The 20,896-nt window shown below is 47.7% G+C and overlaps 2 protein-coding genes and 2 non-coding genes across 12 annotated transcripts in view; 1 reads left to right on the top strand and 3 right to left on the bottom strand.

Annotated features, from left to right (window-relative positions):
- The window catches only part of LOC123363081 (SCAN domain-containing protein 3-like), a 47,490-nt gene that overhangs the window by 3,012 nt on the left and 23,582 nt on the right, over nt 1–20,896 (bottom strand). For 2 of the 6 annotated variants that reach the window (XM_045003804.1, XM_045003802.1), the window contains exons 1-5: nt 4,741–4,760; nt 3,695–3,755; nt 2,300–2,363; nt 1,318–1,385; nt 528–696 (exon numbers count right to left, since the gene is read on the bottom strand). The gene's annotated coding sequence lies outside the window, so the exon portion shown is untranslated. Of the gene's footprint in view, nt 1–527; nt 697–1,317; nt 1,386–2,295; nt 2,364–3,694; nt 3,756–4,740; nt 4,792–20,896 lie in introns of those variants that run through there. The other 4 variants (XM_045003800.1, XM_045003801.1, XM_045003799.1 and 1 more) reach the window with 3 other exon arrangements.
- LOC123365480 lies at nt 1,098–1,232 on the bottom strand. The gene has a single exon (XR_006577614.1). It is a non-coding gene; the product is annotated as a small nucleolar RNA SNORA9 (small nucleolar RNA).
- LOC123365478 lies at nt 3,475–3,609 on the bottom strand. The gene has a single exon (XR_006577612.1). It is a non-coding gene; the product is annotated as a small nucleolar RNA SNORA9 (small nucleolar RNA).
- CCM2 (CCM2 scaffold protein) overlaps nt 8,374–20,896 on the top strand; it is a 95,089-nt gene continuing 82,566 nt past the window's right edge. The window contains exon 1 of one of the 4 annotated variants that reach the window (XM_045003809.1): nt 8,374–8,778. In XM_045003809.1, coding sequence (XP_044859744.1) covers nt 8,749–8,778 — 30 coding nt within the window. In that variant the 5' untranslated portion in view covers nt 8,374–8,748. The remainder of the gene's footprint in view (nt 8,779–20,896) is intronic. The other 3 variants (XM_045003810.1, XM_045003805.1, XM_045003807.1) reach the window with 3 other exon arrangements.

Here is a 20,896-nt window from a genome sequence, read left to right as displayed (position 1 = left end):
ACACCCTCTCCAGCGCTGCAAACTGTGGCGCTGCAAAGCGCCAGTGTGGTCAAAGCCCCAGCGCTGGCAGCGCAGCTCCCACCACTGTACATTATTCCCCAGAGGGAGGTGGAGTACGGACAGCGCTGGGAGAGCTCTCTCCCAGCGCTTTGAAGTGCAAGTGTAGCCAAAGCCTTAGTTACATTGTGCCTTCCCGGAATGTCCCATGGTGGAACCTGGCCAGCACACTGGGGTTAACACACACTCCTGAGACGAGTGCCAAAATGGGACCAGTTACTGTATTATAAGCGGTCAAAGCCTCAGATCCCCATTTTACATGCAGCAAAGCATCATTCTGGGGCACTGTTCAAAACCAACTCAGGAGTTCTGACTGAGCCCATACCATTCTGCTCATCAAGCTCCAAGGGGGTTTTTGTTTTTTTTAAAGTGGGCGTTGGGTTTGAGACACTCTGGTTTCTCTGAAGCAGGGCTGGGGTGTGGAGAGGAACAGACATTTCAGCCCAGAACATGTCTGGTTTTTAGCTTACCTACTAATTCCACTTTCCATAGCATGAGCGCTTCCATGTGACCAGCGCAGAGACAGGGAAGCCACAAGCTGCAGGCAGGAAGACAAGATATGGTAATGCCGGAAATGCAGCTTTAGAAATGTGAATGTGGAACAAAAAAATAACCAGCGCCAGGTCCATCCTGTGACTCCTAATACAACAATCCAGAATGAAAGCGGAACGTGAGACCAAGGGAGGGCTTAGTACAGATTTTGCTATGTTCATGCATCAGGGCTTTTCACACTACTTATGCTCACAGATCCCTAATGGCTGGGGAAGAAAGCGGGAAGCCAGGTTAAGGGCCTGTCATGCATGTTTCAGGCAGAGATAGTCAACAGGTGGACAACAGGCCAAATCTGGACCGCCGGACACTCTTGAACAGACCCCCAAATCTTTGTCTTTACTGGTGGTGGTGGTGTCGGTGGTGGTGGGATTGTTTGGTTGTTTATTACTTTCCTCTGGAGTCTAGACCTTGAGCATGAAATTTGGACCTTGACAAAAAAATAATTAGCTACTTGTGGGCTCTGGGTGGTTCTGCCTTGGTGCGATTCCGCCTGTCTGAAATTTTAACAGCCTCACTCTGAAAAGGAGGAGAGTGAGGCCTCAAACCATCTCAGGGCTGCTCTCGCAAGCGCTACAGGAATGACCAGGGTCACCTCAGACCCAGCCATGCTGGAAGGCTTGCTCACCTGGGGCAGGCAAAGGAATGGGGGAAGACTCATATGGGAGGTTTAATTTCTTTGATGCAGTTCAAACACACAGAAATCTTTACCTTTCTAGCTCAGCAGCACTGTGCACTCCTCAGGCCCAGCCCCTCCTACCATAGGCCAGAGGTCATTTCTACAGGCAGGAAAATGAGAAGAGAGAAGAGTCAGATTAGTTAGTGGAAGACAATGTAGAATCTACTTAACCAGGCAGGTAGGTCATAGGATGCTTCTGAGATATTTATGCCCTTGTCGTCTCAAAGTGTTTTACAAGTCACACATGCATCACTCACTCCTAAGGCAGGCAGCCACCCTAAAGCGAGCGACACTATGGAGCAGGCAAGGGTGGAATCAGTGCAGCCTCGGCCTGTTCCCAAGAGAGGGTTAGTTCTGTGGCACTGTCTGAAGGAGGCACACATTAACCTGCACAGAGATCAGCTGACCTGCCTGGAGAGTAGGGAGCGGAACCCACTCTGCTGGGACCTGCACCCTGAGAGCTGAAGCCAGATGCTTAGAACATGATCCCACCCCTTGAGGACATGCCAAGTGGTCAAAGCCTCAGCTCCCCATTTTACATGCAGCAAAGCATCATTCTGGGGCTCTGCTCAAAACCAACTCAGGAGTTCTGACTAAGCCCATACCATTCTGGGGTTTCTTTTGGACATCTCCTACCCAGCCACAGTCCAACCCAGCTATGCTTAACCCGTAAGATGCGGAGATCAGGCTTCGGCAGCCTGGCCAAAGACAACATGCTGAACAGAAATACCAGCACCAAACACAACGGCTGGATTTTTGGCCCACTCCTTGCATGGCCTTGCCCTGTTTTCTGGCAGGTATCAACATGCAAGGCTCTGTTTTGTTCAGGGGAATATAGCTCCCCTGGATGGCTCCATCTCTGCTCATCAAGCTCCAAGGGTTTGTTTAGGTTCTTTTAAAGCAGGTGTTGGCTTTGGGACACTCTGGTTTCTCCAAGGCACGTCTGGGAGTGGGGGTGAGGCAAGAAGATCAGACATTTCAGCCCATAACTGGTCTGGTTTTTAGCTTACCTACCAATTCCACTTTCCATAGCACAAGCCCTTCCATGTGACCAGCACAGAGACAGGGAAGCCACAAGCTGCAGGCAGGAAGACAAGATATGGTAACACCGGAAATGCAACTTTATTCTATGTTATTGTGGAGCAAAAAATTACAAGTGCAAGATCTGTCCTACAAATCCTAACACAATGGTCCAGAATGAAAGGGGGTGCAGGAGACTAAAGGAGGGCGTAGAACAGGTTTTGCTATGAAATGGTGGGAATCATTAATAAAGGACAGGACAAAAAATATCATATTGCTTCTATATAAATCCATGGCACGCTCACATCTTGAATACTGCGTGCAGATGTGGTCGCCCCATCTCAAAAAAAGATATATTGGACTCGGAAAAGGTTCAGAAAAGGGCAACTAAAATGATTAGGGGTATGGAATGGCTGCCATATGAGGAGAGATTAATAAGACTGGGACTTTTCATCTTGGAAAAAAGGGGGATATTATAGAGATCTATAAAATCATGACCGTGTGGAGAAAGTTAATAAGGAAGTGTTATTTACGCCTTCTGATAACACAAGAACCAGGGGCCACCGAATGAAATTAAAAGGCAGCAGGTTTAAAACAAAAGGAAGTATTTCTTCCCATAACACACAGTCAACCCGTGGAACTCTTTGCCAGAGGATGTAGTGAAGGATAAGACTATTACAGGGTTCAGAAAAGTATCAGAGGGGTAGCCGTGTTAGTCTGTATCAACAAAAACAACGAGTCCGGTGGCACCTTAAAGACTAACAGATTTATTTGGGCATAAGCTTTTGTGGGTAAAATAACCCACTTCTTCAGATGCATGGAGTGAAAATTACAGATCCAGGCATAAAAAAATATACTGGCACATGAAAAGAAGGGAGTTACCTTACAAGCAGAGAACCAGTGTTGACAAGGCCAATTCAGTCACGGTGGATGTGGTATCGTGGATCTGACTGAACTGGCCTCATCAACACTGGTTCCCCACCTGTAAGGTAACTCCCTTCTCTGACCTAAGTATGACCATCCTTATGTAATAAACATTGTTCATGCCTCACTGTTTTTCACACTACTTATGCTCACAGATCACCGGGTGGGGCAGACATTGGGAGTCCAGGTTAAGGGCTTGTCATGCATGTTTTAGACTCTGTGTGGTTCTGCCTTGATGCGATTCGGCCTGTCTGAAATTTCTATAACCTCACTCTGAAAAGGAGCAGAGAGAGGCCTCAAACCATCTCAGGGCTGCTCTCGCAAGCGCTACAGGAATGACCAGGGTCACCACAGACCCAGCCATGCTGGAAGGCTTGCTCACCTGGGGCAGGCAAAGGAACAGGGGAAGACTCATATGGGAGGTTTAATTTCTTTGATGCAGTTCAAACACACAGAAATCTTTACCTTTCTAGCTCAGCAGCATTGTGCACTCCTCAGGCCCAGCCCCTCCAACCATAGATCGTTTCTACAAACAGGAAAATGAGAAGAGGAAAAAAAAAGGAGTCAGATTAGTTAGCGGAAGACGATGTAGAATCTACTTAACCAGGCAGGTCGGTCATAGGATTCTTCTGAGATATTTATGCCCTTGTCGTCTCAAAGTGTTTTACAAGTCACACGTGCATCACTCACTCCTAAGGCAGGCAGCCACCCTAAAGCGAGTGACACTATGGAGCAGGCAAGGGTGGAATCAGAGCAGCCTCGGCCTGTTCCCAAGAGAGGGTTAGTTCTGTGGCACTGTCTGAAGGAGGCACACATTAACCTGCACAGAGATCAGCTGACCTGCCCGGAGAGTAGGGAGCGGAACCCACTCTGCTGCTGGGACCTGCACCCTGAGCGCTGAAGCCGGATGCTTAGACCAGGATCCACCCCCCCACCCCCCCGGCTGGGAGATGCCCTTGAGTGAGACTATCCCTTAGACACACAGCAGCAAACAGGGCGTGCGGCCCATACGGCGCACCGGCCACGCTGCTCAGGGCGGCTGTGGCACCGATCCCAGCTACCCGCTGCCCTGGATCCCCCCGTGGGTCCCTCCCCAGCCCCGTGCCCGGAGCCCCTGGCGCGGCAAGGCCCGTGCTGCGCAGCCCGGCGCGTGCCCAGCGGGAAGGGACGGTCAGACGCCGCGGAGAGGGGCGCGCTGCCACGCCGGGGAGGCTCTCCGGCGGCAGCACACGTGCAGCCGCCTCTCCGAGACTACAGCTCCCGAGATGCACCGCTCCCCCCGCGGCAGCGGCGGCAGGGCTCGGTGGGGAACGCTGTCTCCTGGGACTTGTAGTCCCCACATGGCCGGGGGGGGGGGCACCGAATCTTCTCTCGCCTCCACGTGGGGCTGAACCCCGGGCACAGCCCCCGACTCCCGCCGCCAACGCAACGCCGCGGGCGGCCCCCGCCTGCACCTGCCCAGGGCTCCCAGGGCAGCGCAGGCCCCGGATGGAAGCGGATTAGAAACTCACCAGTGCCGCCGCAGCCACTACTCGCAACCTCGCCCGCCATGTCGTCTGCGCCTGCGCACTAAGCCCCCCCCGGCGCGTGCTTCGCGTCGTCAGCGCGTCCCTCCCCCAACTCCGCCCCCCACTTCCTTTGCGGGGCGATGGTGTCACCTAGCGGCGGGGAGGAGGCAGGGCTCGGGCGAGCAGCTGGTTGCCCTGGGGTCGTTGCTGGCCTAAGCTCTGCCTGCCCCGCCCCGCCACAGTCCTTCTCTCCCCCCCCCTCAGCTGGCATCGCTGCCCCCCCACACGTTCCCCCGCATCCTGCTTTTTTTACACTTCCCCCACCCCTAGTTGCTGTTGCCAACTGATCAAGTTGGCAAGAGGAAATGGGACAAATGCCCACTTTTGCCAAAAAAGTCAGGACAGGGATTAAAAAAAGGGACTGTCCCACTCTCCCCCGCTCTCCCCCACAGCTAAGCTACTGTGTCTCAGCCCAAACGGGACGTCTGGTCACCCTACACAAAATTGACCCACAAGCACCACGCGTGACTGCATGTACACATGTACCATCTAATCACCTATTGTGCACATTTATTCCACCTACATGGTCACCTATGGTACAGGTGCACACACCGTGCATGTGTGCCAAACACACACAATGACCCAAAGAAGAGCTCTGTGGAAGCTCAAAAGCTTCTCTCTCTTACCAACAGAAGTTGGTCCGATGAAAGATGTTACCTCACTCACCTTAGCTCTCTAATATCTTGGGACCGACATGGCTACCACACTGCGTAAAATACACACAATGCGGATACGAACGCATCAACATACTCTGCAACTTGCACACCTGTCATATGCAAATTCAGACTATGCACGTTCATACATATGCCACGTGGACCTGGCACATACACACATGCTGCATACAGGGTAGTCGGTAGATTGGCAAACTTGTGATTGCTGCCAGAGCAGGTTATCCTGATTTCACACTGCACTGGGCAAATGACAGTTTTCCTTGTTTACCGTAGGACATCTGCATTGGTTCAGCTGCACTGGTAGCAGGCACCTCATGGCTGGAATGAGGGCAAATCCTCTTTGTAGAAAAGGCCAGTCAATATAATAAACCACACATGAGCACACACTCCACACATTGCAGAGAGCCAGTTAACTCTCTCCTAGTTGCGTTAATGAGCAAACACACAGAGTGGTAAAGTTAGGCACCTGATCTGTGCAACTTTTTGCAGGTTCATGGCCGAAGCCTATAGGGTGGTTTGGGTTAAGAAAGAAGTAGACGTATGGTTGGGGCCTAAGTTGGCCTAAGCCTGGAGGGGTATGTGAAATTGGAGTTGCTAGCATAAGAAAAGTTCAAGCTAAAGTGGAGACAGAGTGTTAGGGGAAAGTCAGAGTTAGCAAAGCCATGACCCAGGGTTATGTTACCATTTTGTTTCGGTTATAACTGGGTTAAGCAAGGTTTTTAATCAGTATTATTGAGAATTGTGTATGTTTTATTAAAATATCTATATTGCTAGCATGGGAAGGACATTGGTGCAGAGGTTAATTTAAATAATGTGTAATGTAAAGAGCCAATAAGAAGGTGGCAGAAATATAATGATGGTAAAGGGCAGTTTAATATTAATTAATATTAGAATATAAAAGGAGTAGTTTTGCTGAACTGCAGGAGAGCTCCAATAAACATGCAAAGGGTTTTTTTAGGTTCCTGGATTATACAGCTGTACATCATTCTGTTGTCAGTGGACTGATCACCCATTGATATACCATTTCATCTTCGAGTGTATGATCATAGTACTGTGTAAGTAGTGATTGCATGCTTGCTTAATTAATCATTTTTCTTTTTAATAAACTTTGGTTGTATCATTCAAAGTGTCACCTAGTGGTCTTCTATTAAATAAATGTTCTGTAACCAAACTAAAAGCTCAAACCTGAAAACTGATAGGTTTTTATTACACTCTTATCTTTATCAACTTCATCCAACATTTCAATATGCAGGTTACAAGAGGTCTACAAACCTCTGTTTTTTGCTCCTTATACAGTATTGCCAAACTTAAGTGAACAAAAATCATGACATTGGTTTACAAATCATGAGATTGGCTTAAAAATCATGTTTTTTTTAACAAGGTGTCTGGTTTTTTGAGCTTTCAGGGTTCATAGTGGCAAGCTTTTATCTGCTAGACTTTTAAAAACAAAATCTGAAATTCTCCGATAATCACATGCCACCAAATATCATAAGACTCGTGATCAAAGTGTGCGAATTGGCAACAGTTCCTATGTGGCTTTGGCTTGGACAGTTGCTGGGCCATGCAACCCGTCACATTTACTGAAGGCAAAGAGCAGTACTTTTGCAAAGTAATTACCCAGGGTCACAGGGTGGCTGGCCCTGTAAGGGGAGCTGGGCACAGCCTCACCTGTGAGGGACAAACTGCCTCTCAGCTGAGACTGAGATCTGTGAGAGAGCAGGTGATTCTAAAAGCCAGCAAGTGGCTAAGCTGGTTGCGGGGAAGGCCCCTGTAGGAGACCCTGGGGCTTGTGTAGGGGTATGACAGCTGGAGCAGGGCAACTCAGGCAAGCAGCCAGTAGAGTAGCTGTCTGTAGTGTTGGTAGCACCAGGCATGACCCAGTGTTGACAGAGGGGTGGAAAATGACAGTGCCAATGAAGGCTCCCTGTATTAGGCCTCTGCTTGTCTGAACCGCTTCCATGTTTAAACTTTAATTAACCCCACAGGCTAGATGGAAAGAATGGAATGTGTGGCAACTAGTTATCAGTACCAGGAGGCAATTATACAGCCTGCTTGCACCTGGCTAAAGGGAGTGAAACAGAATGACCGGTCAAGAAAAGTTACTAACGAGATAATATGTTTTTTGCCAAGAATGATCTAACCTGTTTAGAGTAATTGCTGCTTCATAATGTATTTGCTGTATGGGAACTAAAAAGGAGGGAGAAGAGGGGGGCGAAGGGGGAAAGCTGGGCATTGGGGGTAATAGACATGCTTAGCTAAGATTATGTATAAAGACAGAGAGCTGTTTGTCTGGGGTGTGCTTGATCTGAGGTGTGTTCCTCCAAGCATCCTGCGCTTTGAGATCTCAAATAAACTTTTTTTGCTTCTCCACCCTGGTGTGTCTAATTGGAGCGAGGCACTCCGGGCAACGAATCACTGTTTGCTGCCTCAGGCCTTTTGGGCCGGCAACAGTAGGGAACAGGGATCCTTGGGGCAGGGATGGAAGGGGGTCACTGATGGGCTAGTTTTTCGTGGCAGGTATAAAGCTGATGTGCTGAGCCAAGGGCCTGGCTCAGCCTCTGGGCGTGGCGTTGCTCTGGGCTAGGCCAGTGACCCACACCCTGCTCTCTGGTCACAGGCCACTGCACCAGCCCGCGGAGCTGAGCCTGCTCCTCTCGCCCCTGCGGCTTTTCCCAGCTCCCTGGATTCCGCCTGGCCAGGCTGGGGGGCTGCACTCGCGGGTCCATGGCCGGCACTGGTGCAGCAGCCAGGGGGTGGCTGGATGGGAGTCAGGGGAGAAGGGCCCAGCCCCCAGGTGGGTGGCAGGGGCAGCAGGGCTGAGAGAAGGGCTATGCTGGGCATGGAGGGGGCGGGGCAGGGGCCCACGTGTGGGGGTGGGGTGACAGCCATAAGAGCCTCCGCAGCACGGGGTGGGAGTGAGGAAACAGTGCGTGCGCAACTCTGTTGCCTCCCTCCTCCCCCTCGCGCCGGCCGCTCCGCACATGCGCTGTCCCCCTTCCTTTTCCTTTCTTGGAGGACTGACGTCAGCCCTCCGGGCGCGGGGGGGAGGGGAGCGCCGGCCCCGCGCTGAGCACGCCGGGAAGCCGACGCCCAAGATGGCGGCAGGATTGAAAAGTTGTTGCCGCTGCCGCTGAGTCCGGGCGGGGGCCGGCGGGGCGCGGGCCGGCCATGGCAGCCCGGTGAGGGAGCGCGCGGCCGCGGGGATGCCCCCGGGGGGCCGGGGCCGCAGGAGGCAGCAGGAGCCCGGGGCAGCCGCCGCCCTTCACCCGCCGCCTGAGACATGGAGGAGGAGGGCAAGAAGGGCAAGAAGGTGAGAGCGGGGCCGGGCCGCTCTAACCCCCCGTCGCAGGCCGGGTCCCTGGGGACTGTGCCCTGGTCCGGGGCCCCCTGGCTGCGCTGACGCTTCCCCCCCCCCCCCCGGGCGTGTCTGGATCCCACCCCCGGGCTGCTGGACTCGCCCTGGCCCTGCCGCCCCCTCCGTGCTGGGGGGCGCTGACACTGCTGCCCCTCCCCCCTAAGCTGTGGTCTCCTCCCCAGCCCCCTCCACCCCCAGGGGGCTCCGACGCGGCCACCCTCTGCCCCCCCTGGCTGCTGTATCCCCTCCTCTCCCCAGCCCTGGCACGGCCACGCTTCCCCACGCCGGGGCTGCTGAACCCTGGCGCTTCCCTCCCGTATTGCGGGTCTGCGGACCCTCCCCGGAGGCTGCCCAGCAGCGTTATCCCGAGGCTGCTGTATCTCCCCTCTGGCCAGCTTGAGGCTGCTTTTTCTCCTCTTTCCCCCCCCTCCAACTCAGCGTTGCTAAACCCTTCTCCTCCCCATCACTGCCCCTGAGGCAGCAGGGACTAGGGCCTCCTCTGTAGGGTGCGCTTCCTTTCTCCTCCACCGCAGGCTTAGTGTCTCCAGGCAGATCCTCTGTTTTCCAACAGCATGAAGCCTATTTCTTGCTGCCCTCGTATGCCCCAGGCTGCTCTCAAGCCTGATCTGGCCCTGGCTAGTTTTGCTGCACTCCAGCTGGGGCACCATGAATGACCCACTGGTGGGGATGAGTGACCTAATGCCCCCTCAAATCTGTTCTTGCAAAATGGAAAGAGCTAAAAATCTTCCTCTAAATGAACCTTGCTTGTGGGAGTCTGTCTCCCAGGTGAATGGGACTTGGACAGATCTAGCATAATACAGCAACAAGTGGATGCATAGCAAAATTACAGCTAAGAGCTGTCACACGCCTGCAAAGGAAGCAACCTGTGATGGAATGGGAGAATGCATGGGACCCTTACCTGTTTAGATTACAATACCTTATATGTGGCTGAAATGCTGTGTGAATGTTATACCTTTCTAATGGTGTGTGTGTGTGGGGGGGGGGGTTTAAATCTCTCCCCTGTGATGTGCCTCATGCTCTTGAGACTGGTACTTCCCAAGAGTATGATGCTAGCTAACACTTGCAACTAATAACTTTCCTAATTGGGTTTAATGAAAGAGCTGGAAACTGTGCCACTATTCCTGCAGGTCTGTATGTTTGAGTTAATGTGGTAGAGGTAGATATCTGTTTCAAAATTTTCATGGAAACCATGACTGCTTATAGAGGTGTTTGCCTTGTTTATGTAGTAGTTTTAGAAGGGTCTTTAGAATACAGCATTAGATTTGTAGTATGGCTTCCATTTTTCACAGTCTTTCTAAATAAACTCTAGACTCACACTTGCAGTTCAGTTTCAGAAAAGACATGTCTTCTTTCTTTGTGTGGCTATAGTGCTCGTGAAAGGTGCCAACTTGACAGCCCTGGAGCCTGCAGTCCTCTAGACCGAGTACAGCAGCAGTACAAGTCTCTCCACACTGCTTCACCAATGTCACCAAACACCTAGAGACCACTTCTAAGGGTCAGAGGATAGCTTAGTCTTTGTGGCCTACTCAGTCTTCTGCCTTTTGCTGAAACTGCCAACAAGACAACCAATTCATGCCAAGATGTCTTAGAACTGTATAATCCTGCAAGAGCACTGTACTTCATCTGTGTTGTAACCTGTTACTGTAACTCATTTAATGAGGAATACATAGTACAAGATTAATGATTCAACTCCCCATGCCTTTTTAAAAAAAAAAAAAATGGGGAAAAATTAAGGGTGCAACTCCCACAAAGGTAGGTTGGCTGTTTAAGTGGTGAACTTAAGCAAACCTAACTTAGCACTGACCTGGGATGGAAAGTCTTGGCTTTTAATGTTGTCAAATCCACCCAGTGTTTTGGGGTGTAATAATAATTGGAGATATACCTATCTCCTAGAACTGGAAGGGCCCTTGAAAGGTCATTGAGTCCAGCCCCCTGCCTTCACTAGCAGGACCAAGTACTGATTTTGCCCCAGATTCCTAAGTGGCACCCTCAAGGATTGAACTCAGAACCCTGGGTTTAAGCAGGCCAATGCTCAAACCACTGAGCTATTCCTCCCCGAAGGGTGAAAGAGATCAAACAAAACTTTTACTTGTATTCAGTGATGACACTTTTAGTACCTTTCCCGGAGCTGAAGAAGAGCTCTGTGTAAGCTGGAACGCTTGTCTCACCAATAGAAATTGGTCCAATAAAAGGTATTGCCTCACCAATCTTGTCTCTTTAATACCAGCATACATGCTGTTCAGAGCAATAGTGAAGACCCTGTTGACTATGGCATCTAACTGACCAGGAAGAGGGAAACAATTACCCCTCAGGCTTGTGATGTCATAACTGTGGGAAAACAAGTTATTTTTAGTCCAGTATTTTGATTGTAGATACCTGCAGTAACCATTATTTCAGAAGGTGGCAGCAGAGTTTCCCAGTGAAATATGCAGATGCTCTTCATTAGTGACCAGGGTGTTAACATGTTTAGAAACTGTAACTTTTCCTGCTAGTCTGGAATTCTTTAGTCATTCCAAACTCAAATCCAGTAATATTTCACTTTGTTTTGCACTGAGAGGGCTTTTCATTCTGACCTAAAAGCAGTTTACAAACAAACCTCATGACATCCCTGTAAAATAGGAATATCTTTCAGATGGGGAACCTGAGAAACGGGTTCAGTGACTTGCCCAAGGTCCTACAGAAAGTGAGTGGCAGAGCTGGGAACAAAATCCAAGCCCTGCCTCCTATTCGTGTGCTCCTGTCACTAGATCACTTTCCCTTCATAGTATTCTATATGTAACATTAATGCTCAGAGGCTGAATATAAATTGTTTTGAGCTTGTTCCAAAAAAAAAAAAAGCTGTTTAAAGCACAGTTGTTTTGGGTACTTTGATGTGTTCTCACACTTAATCTGGTCACTTCTGCATTTGTTAAAACCCTTCTGGTGAAGGGGGAGAGTGAGGAAGACCTTTTCAGAAAGAATCCAGGGGAAATGATCAGTGCTAGCACAAGCCTCTTAATGTTACAAATGACTGCTATCCTAAATGGGGGTACCTGTAGTGTTGTCAGGAAATGCTCTGGAGCTGTATTCAATATTTAACCCCCCCAGCTAAGGTTATGATCTCAAAACAAATAGTGTCAGTTAACAAAACTACTGTTCCAGGCTGTAGGGTGTTACCCTGTGACCATATTGTACCCTTTTGAAGCTATGTTCTGTGTGCATTCCATTGCCTTTTACCAGCTTTACTAATGCAAGGTAGCCATTCAAGCCTAGATACAGCAGTGAGGAACTAAGTAGGATCTTAAGGACAGGAGAGGATGCAATATAAAATCTCATTACAGCATATGAAGCAGCTTTAAAATGCCATAGACTAGGGCCCATGTAAAGTTGAAATGGTACTAGATGCATATTTGGTTGCTAGGAGGGCTTCCTTGACCAGTTTAGACAGGCATCTTACAACCTACTACACATCTAGTTGTTGCTGTCCCAGTTGGGGGGCTCGGTTGTTGCTTTTAGGTGAGCTGCTCACCACCCTTGGGCTGGTCTGCGCATGGACTTATTCCTGATGAATGCAATGGATGGACACTCTTATTCCAGAAAAAAGTTTCTTCTTTCTGTTCTCTTGACCTGAAATGAAGGTGAGCAGAGCAGAAACAAAGCACTCCTGTTCTGGAATAAGTCTCCACCCATGGAGTTAATCAGGAATATGTCCAGCCGTAGACCCGTCCTTAGTCTCTGGCCAGCAGGTGTCAAACTCCACACCAGTTATATAATATATATGGGCTTGGCTTTTCATAGAGTCCAAGATTGGAAGGGACCAGTGTGATTGTCTAATCTGACCTCCTGTATAGCACAGGCCATAGAACTTTCCCAAAATAATTCCTATAATTTGAGCCATGACTATTCTAAAGTCCAGAACCTAGATACAGCCACAATGGTACTGCAGCAGGGCCAAGTTCTTGCCACAAATCATAAGGCTGCGATTTTATTTTGAGTAATGTTTGAAGCAGTCTCAGTGGTTAGAGCATGGAGATTAGGCATTTCCTGTCACTATGGAATTAAACAATGACTTCTGTAGTGTATTCATATCTGCCACTGGTTTCCCATGACTTGGGACAAGTCACAGCTTCTGAGCCTGTTTATTTGGCTGGTGAAATGGGCATGTTACTCCATTGTGTACTGTAAAATCCACAGCAGCGCTGAGCTAATGAAATCACTGATGGAGAGACTTTAGCTGTTAGGTGCAGCATTGTCCTTCGTGTGTTTATTGTCTAATGTGTATTAGAGGTGCAGGTTGGATTTTAAATTGTTTAAACCCAGAAATTCAGATTGTCACATAATGTGTTAGAGCAAGGGTCATTACAATTTCTTATTGGGGAGAATCCCATCTGAGTGAAAACAGGCTGTCTTGTTTCAATTGCATACTGTGTGCTTACGTCGTAATCATATTCATGAAACAAATGGCACGCTGTCCAAAATGGAAAGTTTGAAATGTGATAGAAACACTAATGTTCCCAGTTTGACTGGCTAGGCCTCCGGCTTTTGTTGTTTCCTACTCTTTCAACTTACTTGCTTTTTTTCAACACTTATTTTAATTCTGAATATCACCCATACCCATCCAAACATGGAGGTTGAGTTGGTTGCATAAAGGTTCGAGTACTGTAGAAAGCTGACACTTGAATGCAACTGTCTTGTCTTCAGTGACTGTTCACAATCTTTGCCATCCAAATGGTGAATGATGTATGTCAACCTCCTTGGGAAACAGATTTGGGTAGATATCTGGATCTCCAGTTAAATGCTAGGAGAAGGGATGACATGAGGCTTGGATTCCAGCAGCTATGGGTACGTCTACACTACGGGGCTATTCCGAATTTGCATAAACCGGTTTTGTAAAACAGATTTTATAAAATTGAGTGCGCGCGGCCACACTAAACACATTAAATCGGTGGTGTGCGTCCATGGTCCGAGGCTAGCGTCGATTTCTGGAGCGTTGCACTGTGGGTAGCTATCCCGTAGCTATCCCATAGTTCCCGCAGCCTCCCCCGCCCCTTGGAATTTCCGGGTTGAGATCCCAGTGCCTGATGCGGCAAAAATCAATGTCGCGGGTGGTTCTGGGTAAATGTTGTCAGTCACTCCTTCCGCTGGGAAAGCAACGGCAGACAAGCATTTCATGCCTTTTTTCCCTGGATTGCCCTGGAAGATGCCATAGCATGGCAATCATGGAGCCTGTTTCGCCTTTTGTGACACCGTATGTGTACTAGATGCCGCTCACAGAGGCGATTCAGCAGCGCTACACAGCAGCATGCTTTTGCTTTTGCTTTTGCATGATGGAGATGGTTATCAGCCATATTGTACCATCTACCATACCATAAATTGGTAATAAGATGATAGTGGCTACCAGTCCTTTTGCACTGTTCCATTTGCTGCTGTCATAAGTGCCCCTGGCTGCTCTTAGCCAGGGGCGCAAAAGCCAAAATTGGGAATGACTCTGAGTCAATCCCTCCTTTTTGGTATCTAAAAATAGAATCAGTCCTGCCTAGAATATGGGCAAGTGTACTAGAGAACCACTGTATCAGAGAACCAGAGAGCACAGCTGCTCTGTGTCAGATCCTGCAGAAATTATGAGCTGTATGCTATTCACAGGGGGTGCTCCTGCAACAACCCCACCTGTTGATTCCGTTCTTCCCTCAGCCTTCCTGGGCTACCGTAGCATTGTCCCCCCACTTGTGTGATGAAGTAATAAAGAATGCAGGAATAAGACACAGTGACTTGTTAGTGAGATATGAGTGGAAGGCAGCCTCCAGCTGCTATGATAGTCCAGACAGGACAGTAAGGAGTGTGTAGGAGAGGAGCCCAGCATCCCTCTGCTAGTTCAGGGGCAATTGAATCTTTTCTTTACACATGAAGGGTGGGGGCTGATGGAGCTCAGCCCCCTGTTGCTATGATGACGATGGTTATCAGCCATACTGTACCATCTACCAGGAAAAATTAGGACCAGGCGCTCTTGATCGACCTAACAGATGCTAGTCAGCATGGTTACCAGTCCTTTTGCACTACCCCATGTGCCAATAGGCTGATGATGAGGACGGGTACCAGTCATTTTGTACCATCAGCCATCCATAGCGTGGGGGGAGCAAGGATGTTGGTGTTGAGTGCTGCGCCATCGCGTCTATCTGCAGCATTCAGTACAGATAGGGTGACATGTAAAAGAGTCAAGAGAGGATTGTTTTCCCTTTCACTTCTGGGGGTGTGTGGGGGGGTGCGTAAATTGCCGAGCTATGCCCTGACCCACCGCGGACACGGTGTTTGACCCTAGAAGCATTTGGAGCTCAGCCAAGAATGCAAATGCTTTTCGGAGACTGCAGGAACTGTGGGATAGCTTGAGTCCTCCAGTCCATGAGCGTCCATTTGATTCTTTGGCTTTCCATTACGCTTGTCACGCAGCAGTGCACTGAGTCCCTGCTATGGCGTCTGTCTGGAGATTTAAAAAAAATGATTTTGAATTTCATCTTCTGTAACGGAGCGCTGATAGAACAGATTTGCCTGCCCTTACAGCAATCACGTCCGCATGGTCCATGCGGGAGCTCTTTCTTTATTTTGATTTTTAACTGCATCGCCACACGTGCTGATCGGAGCTCCATGCTGGGCAAACAGGAAATATCAAAACTTCGCGGGGCTTTTCCTGTCTACCTGGCCACTGCATCCGAGTTCAGATTGCTGTCCAGAGCGGTCAGTGGTGCACTGTGGGATACCGCCCGGAGGCCAATACCGTCGATCAGCGGCCACACTAACCCTAATCCGATATGGTAATACCGATACTAGCGCTACTCCTCTCGTTAGGGAGGAGTACAGAAACCGGTTTAAAGAGCCATTAAAATCGATATAAGGTGCCTCCTAGTGTGGACGGTTGTGGCGTTAAATCGGTTTTAGGCTCCTAAAACCGATTTAAACGCCTAGTGTAGACCAGGCCTATGTTTCAATGGCCTCTTCCTATTTTGGGCTCAACAGATTATCTTTGTGTTTAGGAGCAAGTGGAAGAAAGGTTCTGTTGCTTCTCTCCTGTCCTTGTGGTGGTCCAGTTCTTACTAGGTCGATCTAGATTTCACCGATACTGCAGCAAGTGTTGCCAGCCTGTACTCCATCAAGTCTGTTTGAAGCCTTCAGTTGCTTTTGTGAACTTTTATCTGCAGAGCCCCTCATGCTGAGTGTGTGTTGTATATTGATCAGTCCTCAGTGCATCTGAAGAAATGGGCTGTAGCCCACGAAAGCTTATGCTCAAATAAATTTGTTAGTCTCCAAGGTGCCACAAGTCCTCCTGTTCTTTTTGCGGATACAGACTAACACGTCCGCTACTCTGAAACCAGTGCAAATATTGATACTGATGGTAGCTGGGAGGATAGAAATGTAGATACTCTCAGTATTCTATAGTCATTGGGAAGTTCAGGTGCTTACCTGCTGTGGGACTGAAAAGGACTGATGCCTGAACTTCCACAACATGCATTAGAACTGTTCAGTGGTACTCTTCTTGGAAAAATGGCTGAGAACCCATCTCTGATGTTTAGGATGATTTCACCTGAAGTTTTTGTTTTGAGGAAATTTAAAGACCTTGTGATATGCTCACATGTTCAGAAACTGACACTTTGTAGTTTGTGGGTTTTTTGTTTTGTTGCTGCAGAAGGAGTAGCACAAAATAGGAATGTTTCCTCTCCCTGTGTGTATATGCTTGTAACAATTTAACTGCTTGTCCTCCATGACCAACCATTTTGCATTAATGCCAGTGTTGATTCTTCTAGTACTGACTATTAATATTTCCTCTTTAGTCACTTGCAGCATCTGGTTTTAATAAACCTGCAAGTTGATGTCTGGAGAAATTGTATCCTGGAGAAAGTACTTCAATTTTTCCTTATTAAATAGCTCATCTTGTGCTACATTTCAAGGTGATGTTAGTTTAAAAAATTCCAAACTTTCAGTTCAGTTATTTGCCTTTCAGTTGTTCTTATGACATAGTCATTGATCTTTGCTCTTTTTTGGACACCCAAAAAATGCTTTTGAATAGCTGCAGGAAGGCGTGGCACAAGAATTTGTTGTTGCAGCTACATTGCCCTTGCAGTCATTGAAAAGACATCTTACTTGCAGGATCAACTTCATGCTCTGATCTCCCACTTCAACAGACAGTATCATTCAATAGCATACCTTGATGCTGTAGAATTTACACACACATTTTCTGCACTTGGGGAAGCAGGAAGCCTTTTTATCTTGCTACTTAAGTCTTGACAATGTTTAAATGAACTGAAGTAATGAAGTGCTTTCCTCCTACTACAACATGAGATGTTGATTCAGACATTCATCCTGTCTAATCACTCGCTTACGATATTGATCAGCAGCCTTCATATTTATTACATTTTAGACGGAGAAACTAATGGATTCAACACTCCAAGGACTGAAAAATAAGATAAGCTAATAATTTTCATGTAGAACTGTGTTCATATAAATGGCTGTGTGACATGAAAGTTAAAATGAAGATGAAAAGTTACTGGGTAGTTTTTGCTAGGAGGAAAAAACACATCTTGAAAACACAACCCTGCTCAAGAAATCAAACCACCATCATGATCACCCTTAAATACATATAGAAGCATCAGTCAGGCTGCAATATGAAATATATTAACAAGGAAGGAGATGTAAAAACAATTCTATTAGGCAATCTAACTTAGTCACATGGAAAAATCTCCTTAGTGATATGCAATTTCTACACTAAACTTCTTGGTTGCAACCTTATGAACGGGGAAGGAAAAGATTGGGACTTACTTCAGATAGGATGACAATGACATGATTGTGGTACAGAATAATATATGGTATTAAAAGTTATGTCGTGCACTTGTATTTATTTTCCTAATATGTGAACAGGGGGATTTCAGTGATATTGAGAGGCAATAATTTTAAAACCAAGAAATGCAATGCATAACATGTGAAATGCGTTACTCTTTTAAAATTTGCCATTTTGACTACATTAGATTTGTTTGTGACCAGCAAAGATTAAGCTTTTAGGAGCCACTTTGGTTAGAGAACAAAAGATACTCAACTACACGTGGATGCTAAGGGCGGGGTCTACACTTAAAATGCTTCATTGGCTCGGCTGCACTGATGCAGCTGTAGCGCTTAAGTGAAGATGCTCCGACACCGATGGGAGAGAGCACTCCCATCAGTGTAGTTAACCTACCTCCCTGAGAGATGGTAGCTATGTTGACAGGAGAAGCTCTCCTGTTAACATATACGCGGAGTTAGGTTAGTATAAATGCAGGCAAATCTACGCTACAAAATTGACATAAGTTGCATTGATGTACAGAGACTGCTTTTGTATATCCACACTACACTCTTTGTGTCAGTGGGGTGTGTCCTCACCAGGCGTGCTTGCACTGATTTTAACTGTCATTGTGGGATGGCTTCTGAAAGGCAGCAACAGTCAATGTAAGCAATGCAGTGTCTACACTGACGCTGCATTGACCGAACTACATCAACCTAAGTGCTATGCATCTTGCAGACGGGGAGTTAACTCATCCACTACACTGACTTACATCGGACGCTACGTTTGAGTGTAGACTCTTACAGAGTTAGGTCAACGTACGCTGTCTTACGTCGACCTAATTCTGTAGTGTAGACTATACCTCAGTTGCTCAGAGGTGTGTATTTTTTAATACCCCGAGCAATGTAGTTATATCATTTTATGTCTGTAGCGTGGACCAGACCTAAGGCAGCTGAAACTTCGGTGCCATCTCTGTATGAAGTGTTGTAGCTGTGTTGTCCTTGGATATTGGGATGACAGAATGAGTGAGGTAAGGCCTTTTATTGGACCAACTTCATTTGGTGAGAGAGACAAGCTTTTGAGCTTTCCCAGACCTGAAGAAGAGCTCTGTGTAATGTACTGTGTGTGTCTCACAAGGTGGAACAGGTTGTTTAGCATAAGTCGTTAACATGCATTTCAAGTGAAGTTGAAGTAGCCCATTATTACCTCTCCAGTCATGGGTGGGAAGTTGAGGGAGTTTAAGTGAGTTATAGGTTGTTGTAATAAACCATAAATCCAGGCTCTCCATTCAGTTCATGATTTTCAGTATCTAGCAAAATTATGAATTTAATCTCCCAGGCTCATCATTAGAAGGTGTTGTGCACGTTTCCTTTGAGGATGAGAACTGAGAGGTCAGATATAGAGTGATCGCTCTGTGAAAAGTGTTCACCCACTGGTGATATGGTGATTTTTTTGTCTTATTTTTCTATGCAAGTTCATTTGACAGCATAGTGGTTGTCTGGTTTCACCTGCATAGTTATTGGGACATTTAGTGTGCTGGATGAGGTGTACACTACATGTGGTGGTAGGCAGGTGTAGGAGGATCTTGAAAGGTGTATTGTGGGGGTGTTGATGATTTAGGAAGGAATAATCAGTTGCACTAATACAAAATGGGAAATGGTTGCCTAGGAAGGAGTATTGTAGAAAAGGATCTGTGGATTATAGTGGATCACAAACTAAATATGAGTCATCAATGTAATACTGTTGCAGAAAAGTGATCATCATTCTGAGATGTATTAGCAGGAGTGTTGTAAGACAGAAGTAATCTTCCACTCGGCTCAGCACTGATGAGGTCTCAGCTGGAGTACAGTGCCCTGTTCTGGGCACCACGCTTCAGGAAAGATGTAGACAAACTGGAGAATCATTTTTGTTGCTCTCTTCTGGACTAAAGGTCTAGAAAACATGACCTAAGAGGAAAGATTGGTATAGTCTGGAGAAGACTGAGGGGGGACAAAACAGTCTTGAAATATGTAAAAGGTTGTTGTAAAGAGGAGGGTGATAGATTGTTCTCCTTATTCACTGAGGATAGGACAAGAAATAATGGGCTTAAATTGCAGCAAAGGAGGCTTGTTAGAAAAACTTCTCAACTCTAAGGGCAATTAAGCACCAGAAAAATTACCTGGGGAGATTGTGAAAGCTCCATCACTGGAGGTTTTGAAGAACAGGTTACACAAACACCTGTCGGGGCTGGTCTAGAGATAATACTTAGCCCCCTATCTAAGTGCAGGGGACGGGACTAGATGACCTGTTGAGATTTCTATGATTCTATGCTCCAGGACTTTCCCTGCAATTGCAATTCCTTGCTGTTCTGGACTGTGTTGGGTCTAATATCTGGGAGCATGTCTCTCCTGTGCTCTCATTCCCCACCCCCACTGGGCCCAGTTAGCATGGGGGACGAAACTGCCTGAATCATGTGCAGAAGGGACAAGACCTGGGGAGTTGGGGCAGGAGTAATTTGGGGCACGGAGTTGGGAGGGGAAGGGAGAAGAGGATTGGCTGGGCAAGGAATCTGGGATTAGATGCCAGAACGGGAAATGGTGGGTGAGGAGAGACGAAATCTGCCGAGGAGCCTGAGTGCAGTAGAGGACTGGGACTGGCTGGGCAAAGAGATTGGGACAAGAAGCTGGGGGAAGGGGAAATGCAGAGATTTGGTGGAGCTGGGTGGGGAATGAGAAGACCGATTGGCTGAGGACTCAGGAATGGGGAGACTGAATGGACAAAGAGTGGGATGAGAAGCCTGAGGAGTGGAGACTGGGACTGGCTAGGTGAGGGGATTGAGATGAGGAGCTGTGGGTGGGGAAGAGGTGGGACAGATTAGTGGAGAAATAGGCAAAAGAATGTGTCCACTAGAGCAAGCCCACTCCCCACCGAAGCTTGGACTGGAACCAGGAGTCCTGAATCTCACCATTCCTCTGCTGTCAGCAAATAGCTGTGAAACCTTCTGGCAAAGTATTTCCTTCGTCTCTAACTCTGGTCCACATACAGGATGACAACCTGTTACTGCTGTCAGCCACTCCATTAGCTCAAGTGGCAGAGGACGTTGGGGTGGATCTAAATGTTCCAGCGCAGCTAATGAAGCACGTGGATGTCAATATGCCACATGATTTTTTTTTTTCAGTTTGCTTTTTTAAAAACCTAGGAAATCATAGACAAATCTACAAGAGTTGCTTGTACAACCTGAATTTAGCCCCTTTGTGTGAATCCATTATACTCTATAATTATAATCATCAGACT

Source organism: Mauremys mutica, chromosome 2, assembly GCF_020497125.1.
Source record: "Mauremys mutica isolate MM-2020 ecotype Southern chromosome 2, ASM2049712v1, whole genome shotgun sequence".
Lineage (NCBI taxonomy): Eukaryota > Metazoa > Chordata > Testudines > Geoemydidae > Mauremys > Mauremys mutica.
Note: the sequence above shows the minus strand (reverse complement) of the source record. Positions and strands in the feature narration are given on the sequence as shown.